This window comes from Nannospalax galili, unplaced genomic scaffold, assembly GCF_000622305.1.
Source record: "Nannospalax galili isolate Female #2095 unplaced genomic scaffold, S.galili_v1.0 scaffold100, whole genome shotgun sequence".
Taxonomy (NCBI): domain Eukaryota; kingdom Metazoa; phylum Chordata; class Mammalia; order Rodentia; family Spalacidae; genus Nannospalax; species Nannospalax galili.
Window position 1 is genome coordinate 69,226 of NW_008352891.1, and position 16,378 is coordinate 85,603.

General features: G+C 39.1%; 1 protein-coding gene across 1 annotated transcript in view; it reads left to right on the plus strand.

Annotated features, from left to right (window-relative positions):
- Nbas (neuroblastoma amplified sequence) overlaps nucleotides 1-16,378 on the plus strand; it is a gene marked incomplete at its 5' end in the record, with an annotated part of 269,116 nt that overhangs the window by 65,617 nt on the left and 187,121 nt on the right. Inside the window, 3 exon segments of the mRNA XM_017802479.1 lie at nucleotides 9,363-9,476; nucleotides 11,388-11,545; nucleotides 12,010-12,096. Of these exon segments, the coding sequence (XP_017657968.1) occupies nucleotides 9,363-9,476; nucleotides 11,388-11,545; nucleotides 12,010-12,096 (359 nt within the window).

Here is a 16,378-nt window from a genome sequence, read left to right on the forward strand (position 1 = left end):
AAGTCTGATCCTAGGATCCACATATGAGGGAGAACATATGTCGATTTTTTTTCTGAGATTGTGTTAACTCACTTAGTATAACAGTCTGTTTTGTATTTTTATTTTTTATATGTATCAATTTCTGTAAGAATAGTGTATTGAGGGCTTTATTCTGTAAACAATTTATCTTAGTCTAAACCATATTATGGACTCAAAAGTAAAGGGAATTTGAAATTAAAGCTTACTTATGGGGCTGGAAAGATGGCTCAGCGCTTAAGAGCACTGGCTGCTCTTGCAGAAGACCTGGGTTTGATTCCCGGTACCCATATAGCAGCTAACAGTCATCCTTAACTCTGGGACCAGGGGATCTGAAACCCTCTCCTGAGCATTATGGGCATTGCACAATATGGGTATACCTACCTACATGCAGATAATACACTCATACACATAAAATAAAAAAAAATAAAATGCTTTTAAAATATTTAGTATATTGGACTGAAGAGATGACCCAGCAGTTAAGAGCACTGATTGCTCTTGCAGAGGACCTGTGTTTGGTTCTCAGCACTCATGTGGCAGCTACCAATTCTCTGTAACTCCTGTTCTAGTGCCCTCTTCTGATCTCCAAGGATACACAAACATGCATGCAGGCATAGCACTCATATAGATAAAATAAAAACAAATCTTTTTTTAAAAAAATTGATGTTTAGAAAGCCGGGCATGGTGGTACGCCTTTAATCACAGCACGCGGGAGGCAGGGGCAGGTGGATCTCTGTGAGTTCGAGGCTAGCCTGGCTTACATAGTGAGTTCCAGGCCAGCTGGGGCTACAGGGAGACCTTGTCTCAAAAAGACAAAAAAAAAAAAAAATTGATGTTTATTGAACACTTGTTAATATTTTTAAGTCCCAATATTTAGGATTCTTACTAAGATCTCCACATTTTAAATGTCACTTTTTTCAGTTTGAAGCATAGCATTAGCATCTTTGTCTTTGGACTTGCTGTGGACTTTGAAGGTCTAGGGGCCAGTCATCATTGTGAGGCATCTTGGGCAACCTCGGAGAACACTGAGTATGCAGTTAGAAAACTGGTTTAAATCCTGATTTTGGTGCTACAAATTTGCTTAACTTTATTCACTCCATGTTTTTTTAACTTTAAAAAAATTTTATTGAGAATTTCATACATGCATCTAAGGTGTTTTGATCAAATTCATGCCAATTCCCTCGACTCCAACACCTCTCATATCTCCCTATCATTTTTTTTCTGACAACTTCATGTACTCTCTTCCCTCCCTCCCTCCCTCCTGGGCTTTTGGCTACTCTAACCTTCCCTCTTCTGAAGAGGTAACCCTAAAATCTTTTAAGGATTTAATAAGAGCTCCCAAATACTTTTGACATTTTTGGCCTTTAGAACAGAGTATGTTGCTAAGAGGTCCAAAAACATTTTGACTTCTAGCCAAGAGACTAGCTACTTTTGGGGGGGGTGTCTTTTTTACCCTAACTGCCTAGCTAATCCCTACATCCTATTCTTATCACACCATCCTCAGAAGAAGTTACCCAAATTGCCAATAGGGAATTGGGACACAGACCACTCTGGCTTCTTCCATGCTCAAAAGGGACTCAGGGTGAGTTAATTGGGGTACCCCTTCAATGGGTCTATCTAAAAGACTCCCAAATTGCATAATTCTTATCTATAGGGAGAATAGAAAGTTCTTGACTGGTGAATAGGGGATGTGAAGGAGAAGTAAAAGCAAGAGTAGTTAGCATTACAAGTTCTAGACAGGGAACCAGAAAAAAGTCAGAACAGGGCAGATGCCAAATATTCATATCAGAGTCCATTGGAATTTCTTGACAAGAGCTTCCAAAAGCATCCCTCTATTGGATTCTTCCTCATTTTTCTTTTGTCTTCCAAGGTGACGAAGAGAAAAATTAGGGAAATTATATAATTCATTCAATTTATAGCTAAGAAGCTTTACTTTATGCCTCCTGGTTTTAATCCCTTACTCCTACTCTTTTTGATATTGTGTATTGGTACTCAGTGGCCTCTTCATAGTTCCTTCATCATACATACATGTCTATCCTCACAGAAATGACCGGACGTGGGAATTACTGATTTTAGGTTGATGATATGAGAATATATCAGGGTTTGTGTGGTGGCACATGTTTGTAATTCCAGTTCTTGGGGAGGCTGAGGCACTATGATTGTGAGCTGCAAAGCAGCATGGACTACATAGAGAGACTAGTCTGTTCTAAAAAGAAAGAAAAGGTGCTTCAAAAAGAAGGACTACCTCAGACTCCTTTGTCTATTACTCATACTTCAGCTAGAGAAGCAGAACAAGTGGTGAAAGACATGAGTGCTCTCTTGTGAAAGTGGCTTTTACTACTATGGGGATTGTTTAATCAGGCCTGAAATTCACATGGCAGGCTGGCTGAGAAAATCAGGAGCAGTATGAAGTCCTCTGGGCATGGCCTGAAATTGCCACTGTGTCTATAGGAGCCTTTCAACCTTTCTCTGTCTCTCTCCTCCCTCAAACCCCAATGTCTGTATTTCTTCCCTGTGATTCCACCAGCCTACTACGATTATCCAAGATAGGCTTTTGCACCTAGCTGATTAGGGGCATTATCTTTAAAATGCTTTTTATAGCACCATCTATAGATTAGGGTTTGGAGCCTAGCCAGGTTGACACATGGTGAAAAAAAGATAAAACCTGCCCCTTGTTTTTGATTAAGTAGATTGTGTATAAGTACAAACGTTTCAGGAGTGTAAGGTAGGAAACAGTAAGTGTGATATGTGCATCTACAAGTTTGTAGCTTTCACTTAGTCAAGTTTACGTGTGAGTTTAACAAAATAAGGAAGGAACTAGGCTTCAAGAAGAAGGTGTGGGAAGGGTCTTTTGGACATTTTTCATTTTTTAAAGGTTTATTTAATTTAAAAATGTTTTATTGAGTTTTTGTGTATCTCATATAATAGATCTTAATCGAATTTAGACCTCTTCTCCCATCTGTGCCACCCCCCCACCCCCGACTAGATTTCATACATTTTGTCATATATGTTAAGTCCTATCTGTCAAGCATTTGTACCCAGATGTCCCTCGGTGCAAGTTTATCCACTATCATCTAGTCAGCCTATCTAGAGTCACTCCCTCAAAGATCTTCTCCCTTACCCAACAGTAATCAGTTGATAATAGTTCTTCCGCTAGAAATAAGGTCTGCTATCCATTTCCCTCAGTTTATGCTGGGTTTTTGTCTGATTGAGTCAGCATGGGTCTTGTGCATTGCTGCAGGTTCATAAGAACAGGTTCTCATGGATCTGAAAGCTTCTATTTCCTTATGTTCCTGCACCCATGCACCAACCCTGGCTCTTAAAATCTTCCCAGCCCTTTTTCCAATGGTCTCTGAGCCATGGGTGGGTGAGGATTAATATAGGAGTCCCTTCCAGGGACACACACTTTGCAGTCTGTTGTTCTCTAAAACTTAGCCGGTTGTGGTCTTCTGTGGGTCTTGTACTTTGTTGTATGAGGAAACTTTGCTGGTAAGAGTTGAGGGATGTGTTAGTATTCTCTCTACCCCCTGTTCCACTATGTTCCATGAGTGTTATGTGTAGAGGTTCCACTGTAGTTGTGTCACTTAGGGCTGGGCATCTCTCAGACATATGTTCTCTGTGTATGACCACTTGTGAAACTCTGGAATAGCCTCCATTTGCTGCACAAAGAAGCTTCTTTGATGAGTGGTGTATGGTATACTTGTCTGTAACTATGAGGATCCTTATTTAGCATACAGTAAGAAATTTCATTTTTCTAGAAATGTGAGAGAGATAGAGTTTTCTCTAGGATCTATGACCTCTCCAGCCATATATATCTGGCTATATTTACATTGCTACCCACACAGGTAGAAATGACAACAGAATTATTTGGCATTACTGTAGAGGAATTTTGGTAGTGTTGTAGTTTAGGGGGGGGACTGTGCTTTAGTAAGATGACGTTAATTCAGATAAGATTGTGTTCTGCTTTACTTTTAAATATTTTATTATTTTAATTTTATTTGTATGTAAGTGCATCCATGTCATGCAGTGCCCGTGGAAGTCAGAAGAAGGCATTGGATCCTCTGGAACTAGAGTTACAGACAGTTGTTAGCTGCCATGGTGGTCCTGGGAACTGAATCCCAGTCCTCTGTAAGAGCAGCCAGTGCTTTTAACCACTGAGCCATCTCACTAGCTTTGCATTCTGCTTTTCTAGCTGAAAATATTTTTCACTTGGAAATCTTCATGTTAAAACTATGATCTTTTCAGTTCCAAATGATGAGACTTGTGTAAGCCATCCTTTAAAGTGAATTCTTCATAGATTCATTTTTAAAAAGCACATTATAGTATATTATAGTCTCTGTTAGAGATAAGAACATGTCATCTAAAATGTCTGTATGCTAGCATAATATGCATCATTGGCAAAGGAGTACTCCAAACAAGTTATTTTGAGATACTGCATTCACAGGAGAAGCTCTTAAAAGAGACTGTTGGGTAAAGGAAAGTCAAATACAGGAGGAAAATTTCTGCAGGTGCCCTAAGCCCTTTGTACTAGAAAGAGGAAAATGCTGGACCACTGAAGACTCATTCTGGAGAGCAGCTTAAATCTGCCTGACAAAACAATGTTTGCTCTCAATGCTTCCTGAACACCCCCCCATTACTGACTTTAGTGTCCCCCTCTTTGTTTCAGTGGACTGGGTATTTTAAAGCTATTTATTTGTGTTTTGTTTACTTTCCTTTGCTGGAAATTGCTCAAGTATACATGAGATATGCATGTTACTAAAACTGATTATTTTTCTTTGTTAAACTGTCTTGCTACAGGGACTCTTCCACACAAGATTTTCTAGGGTAGAGGGGTACCATTATTTGCTAGCCCATAGAAAGTGATATTATCCAAATACCAACTTAATTTTGTGCTAATTTGTAACATTTAATGTAAAAGCTGTATTCCTTGTCATCACTACTTGTTTTCATGTCATTTCTACTTGTTTTCAAATGTGGTGTAATTGGGTTTTGGGATGGTAAAGTAATTTTTAAAAAAATTTATTTATCATTTTTATTTTATGTGTGTGCATGTATTGCCTGCATGTAGGTAAGTGCATCCGTGTTGTACAATGCCTGCAGAGGTCAGAAGAGGCCATCGGATGCCCTGGGACTGGAGTTATAGACAGTTGTTAGCTGTCATGTGGGTGCTGGAATTCAAACCCAGATCTTCAGGAACAACCGGTGTTCCTAACTGTTGAGCCATCTCTCCAGCCCCCGATAAAGTAATTTTTTAGGGCTTCTGTTGACACATGTAAAGTAGCAGTAACACTTTAAATTTTTTTATGTGATGTGTGTGTGCCTGCATGAATTTATTGACCATGTGTGTGGGATTCATGGAGGCTAGAAGAGGGTGTCAGATGCCCTGAAACTGGAGTTACAGGATTGCAGATGGTTGTGAGCCACTATGTGGGTGTTGGGAACCATACTCAGGTCCTCTGCAAGAGAAGTCTGTGCTCTTAACCATTGGGCACTCTCCAGCTGATATAACACCTTTTTAGTTAATGGGATTCACAGGTTTCCATATCAGCTTTGTCCTGGAACATGCTAGCTTACTTTTTGTGGGTTCAGTTTTAGGGCATGTCTTGTCCAACTGAACACAAGATTTAAGATAATATAAAATACATTTTCATTGCCATTCTTGATATGTGTATGTATGTCTACGTCTGTGTTAGTGAGATATGTGCATGCTATTTTAAAGTTTTTGATACTTTTAAGGGACACTATTCCAAGCTATTACTATAAGGCAGGAACTACAACATTGAGGTTTTATCATAGGTAAGATATTAGGCTTGTTAAAAGCTAAATGTAGGTATGTTAAAATTTTAATGCGTTTATTTCAGCAGACAGTGGTTCATGAATTGGGCCGCATCAACCTTGGATTGATTCAGGGCTCTGCCAAGTGTATGGAACAGGAAAACTTTTGTACAGTGTTTGAGGAAACAAGCCAAAATAGAACCAAAACAAATCAATCTGTCAAAGTGGAAAGATCCTATGTAGAGTTTAATTGGCAGTTCTGATTGCTAAAGTTTTTATTCCTGGAGTCCTAGGCCAGAGGCCCAACTCTGAAGATCCCCACAAATCAGGTCTGGCCATTTGCCCAAAAACAAAGGGGAAAAGTAATGTTGAAAAATAGAAAAGAAACTTTAATCACTGTGCTAAACGTGCAGAGGAGAACAGGTGACCTTAGTGATGTCTTCTGGGGAGCCAAACAGAGCTCCTAAATTATATGGGCAGTGATAGATAGAAGTGGGGGTCAAGAAGCACACAATTAGTCTTTGTCAAACTCTGGTCTGTTAGCCATTATCTTCTGATTGATCAAAGGGGTCTTGTCACAGTTTAGAAAGTCATTATTGCTTGAGGCTAGATTCTACTCCTTTCCATTGACCCTGTCATCCCTGGAATCCATGAAGACTGAAAGACAAAGTGTCTTAGGGTGAAGGAAACAGATGCAGCGTGGAGGCAAAGATACCAAAGTTTATCCTGCTTTTAGGTCATTATTGGACATTTGTAGGCCTAGGAAAGAGGCAATGTTCTTACCAAAAAGAGCTCTGAATTCTTGATACATTTAGTTAGTCGACAGGTAGTCATTTCTGATTGTTTCAGCTCAAGGCTTTTCATTTCTAAAGCTCTTTGTACTCAGATATTTGTTGCTCAAAATGCCTTTTAAATATAAGGAACATGCCATAAATATTTATAAAGATGAATTTAAAATAAAATTCCTCCCGCATAGTTTGTATACATTACCGTGCTTAGTCACTACTGGCATTGACTGTTCAACATTGAAAATTAAGTCATCCTCTTTAGATGTTACGCTACAGTATTTCTAGTTTTTCCACTCAGTCTGGTTCTGTTTTGATTTGCAGTTTTTCAAGGTTATATCACCAAATCAAAGTAGATTTATGATATCAAAGAGTTGTATGCTGAGCACAAAGCTGATAGTGAAGTTTTAAGATATTGTCAAGGTCATACTGAATATAGCTGTCATGATTATAAGTTCTTGAGTAACGTGCTGTGAAAGTGTTCTGTGCACTACTGATTTTAGTTTTCTGATGCTCAGGCTGACCTTCCAGGCTGGACAGAACTATTTCTGAACAATACAGAGACATCCCCCGTGTTCTAGTAGCAACTCTTAGGTCTTCTAGGCCTCTCAGAACTACTGAATTCCACAGAGGATGTCTCAGATACATGGGACCCTCCATAGGTCAACAGGGAATTGAATCCTTAAAAGCTCTAATGTGACACGTATCTCATTATTTTGTTCTGCCTTTTCTAAGCTCTGAGTGTCCCAATATATCATGAGGGCAGTGGCCTTGGTGGCATAACTGAATGGGTTGGTAGCTCTCTGAGAGTTTGCTATTTCCATTGGATTTTGTTTCTGTTCGCTTAGGTAAGAAATCAGGGTCCTGGAGCTGTCTCGTCCTAATGGCCTTTCAGTTAATGACAGGCTCAACTGCAAATAAAAGTGCACTGTGTTTGTGTGTGTGTGTGTGTGTGTGTGTGTGTGTGTGTGTGTGTGTAAAATTACTAAGAATACCTGTCAACAGTAAGCAGATTCTCACTAAAGAATCTAACAGGATACAGAATTCTTGCTGAAGATAGTCCACAGTGGTCAGATACCACCAAAGTAGATGAGATCAGATTTCTGGGCTGGTGGAACCATGAGATAGCCATCATGGGGGATTATGACTAAACTAACTGATGAAATAGTTACTGAAACTGAAGTATGGAGGACAAGCATAGAGATGTGGCCTAGCAGGGCTCAGAGTTTGTTCATGGAGATGGACTTGTATTTGTAGATTTGTGGTGCTAGTTTGTTTTTCAGGTGGTATCTCCCTATGGAGACAAGACTGGCTTTGAATTCACTATATTTCCCTCAAGCATCAGTATGTTGTGCTGGGATTACAGATGTGGACCACCACATAGGTCTCACTAGTTGAATTTTAAGATGAAAAATAATAGTAAATTATTATTCCATCCATCCCTTATGATATGGATGCATACCAATGCTGGTAGCAGTCAGTATCTTTTATTTTACTTTATTCCCTTCTTTATTTTTATTTTTTAAAATTTATTTAATAACCACATAATTAATAGAAGCATTTCATTACAACAGCATTGACATAGTCAATAACGGTTTCCAGAGCAAAGACGGGACTGTGACTCGTAATCAGATACCTAGAGATTAGAGACACATGTGCAAACATCTAAGTGTAGTTGCATTAAAAATGAGATTTTCTGGGAGCTGGAGAGATGGCTCAGCAGTTAAGAGCACTGACTGCTCTTGCAGAAGACCTGGGTTAGATTTCCAGCATTTACATGACAGCTATGAACCATCCTTAATTCCAGTTTCAGGGGAGTCCGAAGCCCTCTTCTGACCTCTGCGGCATTGCACGACATGGGTGCACTCACATACATGCAGACAATACAGTCATACACATAAAAATAAAAATAATAAATATAAAAAATATTTTTAAAAATGAGATTTTCTGTATGAAACAGAACATTTTAAAAATGAAATGGGGATCTTTTTTAAAGGTTAAAACCAGTCAGTATTTCGCCAGCTATTTTATGACTTGCTTTATTTTTACATTTTATTTAGTGTGTGTATATGTGTGTGTGTGTGTGTGTGTGTGTGTGTGTGTTCAGAGGACAACCAAGGAGAGGTCAGAGGACATCTTGCTGGAGTTGGCCTTTAGGTCCTTATGCTTGGCAGCAAGCACCTCTACATGTTGAGCCATCTCACCAGCCCTGAGTTTATGATGTTTTTGAAGTGTGGATTTCTTCCTAACCTTTGACCTTGGTGAAGGAAAGAACAAGGCCTTTATAGGACTGTGTACCATCCTTGATTTGGCTTATTTTTGATTTGGATATTTTTTTATTTTATGTGTTTGAGCGTTTTGCCTACATGTAAGTACACTACATGCATGTCTGGCACCTGAGGGAGCCAGAAGAGAGTGTTGGATCCCCTGAAACTAGACTTATGTATGGTTGTAAGCTGCCATATGAGTTCTGAGAACCAAACTCAGGTCCTCTGCAAGAGCATTTCTGACTCTTGCCTTCTGGGTCATATCTTTAGCTCCTTGGTTTGGGTACTTTAATTAGGAACCGATATTAATCAATGATCTCTTCTAAAACTGAGGGCTACTTCCATGTACGATAAGTAGATTGAAAGTTCAAAAATACTGTTATCTTTTATCTTCTAATCACTTATCTGACTAATCTCTGATTTACTTATGAATTTGAAACATGTTATTAATGAGCTTTTTTATCATTTGATCCTGCCATATGTTAAATATGTATCAGATATTCATTTGACATGCTTACAGGTGAAGACTCAGAAGAAAGACGTGGACAGGTGCTGATCCTGTTAGTAGAGCAAGCTCTTCGTGTCCATGACTATAAAGCAGCCAACATGCACTGTCAGGAGCTGATGGCCATAGGTGAGTAGACAGCTCAGTGCTTTGTTCCTGTCCTTTCTACATGATGAATAATGGAAAAGGTATGTTCTGAAATCAGTTGGCCTGACTAGTAAGCCAGGCACATTTTCACTTGAGATACATCTTATTAGGAATAAATATGCTCTGTGTTTATATGTCAATATTAATATTTGAATGGACTCGGGTGTTAAAGTGTATGATTTTGGTTATTTTACATTCCCTATCTAAAATATGCCCATAATTTTAGAAACAATATTATGTGAAATATTTTAATATAAAATTTGGAAGAATATGTACAATTTGTGATTATATGTCAATATTCTGTATTTTAATGTAGAGAAAACAGTGCTTTTCAAACTAATGTTGAAAAATTGGGAAAGGGTTAGACTGAAATATATCCTATTTTGAATTTAAAATTCCATGCTTAAGAGAATAAGCAGATTTTATTGTAGAATAATTTCTCATCTAAATACACTCCTCAGTGCAAGAAAAAAGAATACCATTTTAAGATTATCGTAACTCATGAACTTCTCACTCATGATTCCTGCACTTGTTCCTTTCTGGGGATTGAATGCAGGCCTATGAATGCTAAGTAAACTCTGTATCACTTCTGTACCACTAGGCTCTCTCTCCAGTCCAATTTATGCACTATTTTTTTTTGTATGTCAACAATGAATAGAAAAACAAATCTGATACCTTTTAGCAACTGTAAAGAAGCTATTCAGGATTCCTGTGTGGAAGAAATTATACTCATCCACTAACATATCAAGAAGAGATTGGTATTGTAGCCAGTGATCCAACTGAGGGGGTTAGCCAGTGGAAAAATACTGAGAAGAGATGTCAAAGGGCTGGGCAAAGTGATTATTTGCTGAATTGATTTAATAAAGTCTTTCCTGAAGAGAGGCCCAGGGGAATACGAATGAGCCAATCTGGTACTGAGGTTATAGATCCTGGCTCAACCCACTTCAGGAGTTTTGTTCATACTGAGATTTCCATCCCGTAACTGTGAGGGCTGACTGAGGCCTGGCCTATAAATGAACTCAGAGGAGGCCCAAATTTTGGTCAAGGCCATGATCTTTGGCAATAAATCTAGAAATAGTTTTGCAATCTAGAAAGTCAACACAGTACTTTCCAATCTTATCATTAGAAATTTAGTTCCATAAAACTTCAATTCTATACTGTTAATTGTGACTTTGCCATATGAAATTCAGAATCATTGTTCTTAGTATAGGTATTGTTCTTTTAATCCAAATGTTTTCAGAGTTTTTTTTAAAACTAATTTTATTCTCATAAGATTAACACCAGATTAATTAATCTTTGCTGTATATATTTAGAGAAATTATTCTGTGCTTGTGCCATTATTCCTAGAGCAAAGTCCTACTTTCATCTCCTTCAAATATTCGTAATGTAACATCGTGTAGTAGAAAGGTCTTTGCTGGGAGTTGGGGACTGGCTCCATTTTTGGCACTGACCTTAGACACCTTTTTCTATAAAATGGATGATTCTTTGTGAGCACCTATCTTAATATCTCTATCTAGCACTTTGCAATTTGTGATGCACTTTGAAATACAAATGTCACTTATTCCTTTCAACAACCTAAGAGGAAAGAGTTATTATTGTTCACTGGATTTGTTTGTTCATTTTTAGTGATTGTAAAATTTAAAGTGTTCTGTCAGAAACACTTGTCTGGAGTATCCCTAAATTTTGTGGAGAGTAAATCAGTCTACTTTTTCTTTTCTAGCTTAGATTCTTAAGCCTTTCTACAAAATGTGTCATTATGTCATTATGGTCTTCAGTCTTGCTTTGGTACCACAAGATCTGATCAAGAACCCACTGTCTGTCTTATCTTCGTTTGTGTTGCTCTTTCCATTCCTAGCATCAGTTTTGTTTTTTTTTTCCTTGCTAACTTTTCAGGATATACAAGAAGTTGGGATGTTTGTAGCCAGTTAGGACAGTCAGAAGGTTACCAGGACTTGGCTACTCGTCAGGAGCTCATGGCTTTTGCTTTGACACATTGCCCTCCTAGCAGCATTGAACTACTTTTGGCAGCTAGCAGCTCTCTACAGACAGAGGTAAGCTCTCCCAAATAAATTAAATCCCGACCTGGATAAAGTTCTTTCTGTTGGATATGTGGATTAGAAAAAGACTTTGAAGGTATAAAAATATTAAACAGTGTTGGCTTTATTATACTAAGGAAGAAAAGAGGCTTGAGAAAAATTGTGTATTAGGAAATAAATGATTGAAATTTGGGAGAAATTTGGCATTGTCAAGAATAAAATAGCTGGTAAGTGATCATGTGAACTGTATCTGCAACCATGTGAGTTAGAGCAAGTGGTAGACATTCCTTTGGTATCTTTGAGAAATTGAGAGTGGGAGTGGACCGTCGTTGGAGTGATGCTAAATTTTCTAAAAGTGTGCTGGATCCAGATGTGGGAAATGGTGCTAAATGTACCAGGAGACAGGGAGACCCATTGTGAAAAGAGGAAAATTAAAAAATACAAGTCTTTTCTAATGATATAACTTGTTCTTGTTTCAGATTCTGTATCAGAGAGTGAATTTCCAGATCCATCCTGAAGGAGAAAATGTTACTGTCTCACCATTAATTAGTAAAGTGCCACAAGAGGTGAGTTACGATGTGAAGGAAGAAGGATGCTATAAGTGAAACGGAATGGGGTCATTCATCTTATGCCATGAATGAGAAGGGGTGTGTGTGTGTGGTGTGTGTGTGTGTGTGTGTGTGTGTAGACTACTTTTCAATTTTGTGTTTGTGTGAAATACAACATTCCTATAGCTCAATAAATTATCACAAAGAAAACACCCATGAACTACCACACAGATCAAGAAATGGCACGTGTTCAACTTTCTCAAACTCCCCCATTCTTTTCCTGACCCTTTTCTCTCCCCTCAGAGATTGTTACTACCCTGGCTCTAGTCCTGACAGCACAACCGTTTGACTTTTCTGTTTTAAGTAACCTTAATACCACACTTAAACACTCCCCCCCCCAATGGTTTAATTGGATCTATTTTTTAAACTGGCTATGTCCATCTTGTTGAACTCCGTAGTGTTTGTGCTGTATGGTACCTTTAGTACTGCAGTACAGAGTGTCAGTTGCAGAATCTATTCATACTGTTGTCCACAGTGGAACATGTACAACTACCTGCTCCCATACCTTTTCTTTTTCTTTTTGGTCTTTTTGAGACAGGGTCACCCTGTAGCCCCAGCTGACCTGGAACTCACTATGTAAACCAGGCTGGCCTTGAACTCACATAGATCCACCTGCCTCTGCCTCCAAGTGCTGGGATTAACGGCGTATGCCACCACACTGATACCTATACTTTTTCTTTTATGTTAAAACTCAATTTGTTAGGTATCATGAGTGCGCTATGTCAATATGAGACAAACACCTTTGTATGTTTCCTCAATGACAGAATTTATTGAATAACAATAAATTCATAAGTTTTCATTGTTTTCAAGGATAGCAATTTTTCATAAAATCTGTCTACCTTGATAGCTTGGCTGAGCTGAATGCAAGTTCTCTGTTCCGGTCTTTATTATTATTAACTCTTAACTCTCATATCACATAGCACAAAGTAAATATATCTATATATCTGTATGCATATATATGGGTTATAGAATGAATTCAGGTTAAAGAGACTATAGCAAAATTCAAGAAGTTTTAGAAGTGGGCTGCGAAAGAGTTTGTGTAGATAAGATAATGAACCAAACCAGTGCTGGTCGGGAACTGCTGCTAGAATGGGTGATGGAGCTGCTAGAGTCAGGCTTGAGAGCAAAGCCACACAATTCAGTTGTGAGGTGAAAGGCCAAATCAGATCTAGAGCATGAAACTGGCCAGGCCAGGAAACAGTGGATCAGGTCCACACAGGCAGGTAAACAGGTAGAAGGGGAAGCGGTCTAGTAGGCTGTATAAATAGCACAGGACCAAGTAGAGGTGAGTGTCCTTGGTCCTACACACACACACACACACACACACACACACACACACACACACACACCAGGTATCACATGATTGGTTGGTGTGGAGCCATGCCATCATAGTATTAGGTGACTGTCACTTTATGGGGTCCAGGAGAGAGAATTATACCCTTTCCTTCATTTTGGGTCCACATGAGAGAAAGCTGTATTGGTACGTTTTTGGTTCTGGTTTCCTAAATATGATTTTAGTATGCCCATGTGTCCCTATACCTTCAATTCTCGCCAATAAACTTACAGGGTGGTTCCATTTCTATTCCCAGGAATAAGAATCAGTTTGTGTTAGAGAAGTTATGCCTGACAGGGGCTACACTCATCCTTCTCAAAATGAAGTTAAAAGCTGCTTGTAAAATGGAGTCTCTTCTGGCAATACACATCCTGAAAATCACTGTTTTATACAGTATGGAGTAATATAGAGTAGGCACAACCTGATCCCAACATTAAGCATGTATTTAATATAAATATATCTTCCCAGCCGTGTATGGTTGTTGCATGCTTTTAATTCCTGCACTCGGAAGCAGAGACAGGTGGATCTTTGTGAGTTCAAGGCCAGCTTGGTCTACAACATGAGTCCAGGCCAGCTGGGGTTACAGGGAGACCCTGTCTCAAAAGGACCAAAAAAAAAAAAAAAGCCATCTTCCCAATTCAGTACTAAGTAATCTGAGAATCTTGGAAGTTTGTGATGTGACTTTTTGCCCATAATGTAAAGCTTGCCTATCTCTCCTTCAGTGATGACTCTAGGACAGCATTGTACAGTGGAGCTTTTGCAGTGAGTGATGTGTTATGCACCTGTACTGTGCAGCATGGTGGCCATTTGCCACATATTGAGTGCTAGAAACATGACAAGTGTTACTCAGGAATCAAATTTTTAGTTTTATTTATTTTTTCTGATTTGTATTTAAATGATCACATGCACTGGCTAACAGTGTTGACTATCACTGTCCTAGGAATTCAACATTCAGTAGAGTATTGTTGGTAAATCACTGCTGAGAATAGTGGGCTTTCTGCTATTCTTCAACATGGAAGTCATAGTGTTTTCCAGGGCCTGCAGTGGTAGGGACACATTGCATTCCTAGGCATGTTTTGACTTGAATTTGTACAGATCAGTAATTGTTTTGCTTGTCATCCTTAGAAATTCTGTATTTTCTCCATAGATTCAGAGCAATTCTAATAACAGCTAGTAGTCACTGGATTTTCAGTGTATTAAGACTTATGTCCAGGTCCAGATGAAGACTTACTTTTTCATGCGATCTTTTTTTTTTTTAATTGAGCTTTTGTAATTTCTTACAACAGTTCTTAATCAAATTTAGGAGCCCCCCCAATGCCTCCCCAATCCCTCCACCAAACCTCATGTATTCTGCCGTACATGTTAAGTCCTATTCATTCAGGCATTTGTACCCGAACGTCCTTCAGTGTAAATGCATCCACTAGAGTCTAGTCAACCCATCTAGTGATCTTATGTAAGTCATGTTCTCCCTCACCCATTAGCATTCAGTCTCCAATAGTTCCCAGTCTAGTGCTGGCCCACTACCTATTTCTCTTCTCCCCTTTGGGCCCTTGTTTAATTGAATTGACATAGGTCCTATGCTCCATGACACCATTGCCACAAATTCACATGTGCAAGCTTCCAGTGGCCTGGAAGCCTCTGCTTCCCTGTGTTCATGAACCAGCCCTGGCTCTTACAACCTTGCTGCCCCCTCTTCCTCAATGGTCTCTGAGCCATGGGTTGGATGAGGGTTCTTTATTGGAGTCTTACCCTGTATTCTACAGTCTCTTATTCTTTAAAACTTGATCAGTTGTGGTCTTCTATGTGTGTCACACTCTGTTGTATAAGGAAGGTTTACTGGTGAGAGTTGAGGGATACTTAGTTTGCTCTGTACCCCTTGTTCTGCTATGTTCCATGAGCCTTAAGTCTGCAGGTTCAACAGTAGATGTGTCACTTAGTACTGTGCATCTCTCAGACATATTCTCCGTGACTGAAAAATTATGCAGTTCTGCAGTAGCCTCCATCTGTTGCAAAAAGAAGCTTCTTTGATGAGTGGTATACAGTATGCTTGTCTGTAAATATAAGGATCCATATTTAGCATATGGTAAGAAATTTCATTTGTCTAGAGATATGAAAGGGGTTTTCTCTAGGATCTATGTCCTCTCCAGCAATGTGTGTTTGGCTGAGTTTCAGTGCCTCACCCCCCTCCCATTGAGTTTACTCCCATTGAGAATGCTTTAAGTCCAATTAGATAGCTGTTGATTGCCCCTCAGATAATAGTGCTACTACTGCACCAATAGAGGTAGTTTGCCATGCTGGTCGTTGTGGTTATTAGACTTTAGGGCTGGATTGGACCATTGATTGTTTTTCTCCCTTGGCAGTTTGCATATCATCATCTAGCATTATGATAGCCAAACTTCGGTTAGAAGACTTCCACATCAGTTCCTGCTCCATTGTTTCAAGTCCTGTATCCTAAGTATGACCTGTCTTCAACAGTAGGGTCTTATCTACTAGTTCTGGAACCTTGGATCTGTTGCATCTCTGCCATCTGTTTATTATGTCCAGACAAATCTACTCTGGGCGTTTCTTTAGAGCCATCTCTTGTTGGGTCCTTCAAAAGAGCTGTAGTCATGAGAGCACCTCCTCATTCTCTGCCTTGATTCTGTCACTCCTTGGGGATAGGTAGTTTTCTCTCTGTCTCTACTACCCTTCTTGTTTTGTGCTCTGTATTTTGCCCTTTTCCTTTAAAATATTCTTTAATATTTGAGTTCCCTAGTTGTTCCCACCCCCTGCCACTCCACCTCCCACCCCAATTCTAGTTTGCCTTTTGTTCCTATGATAAAGCACTGACCAAAACAAACCTGGGGACAAAGGGTTTATTTCATCCTAGACTTCCAGGTAGCGGTTAATCACTGAGGAAAGTCAGTG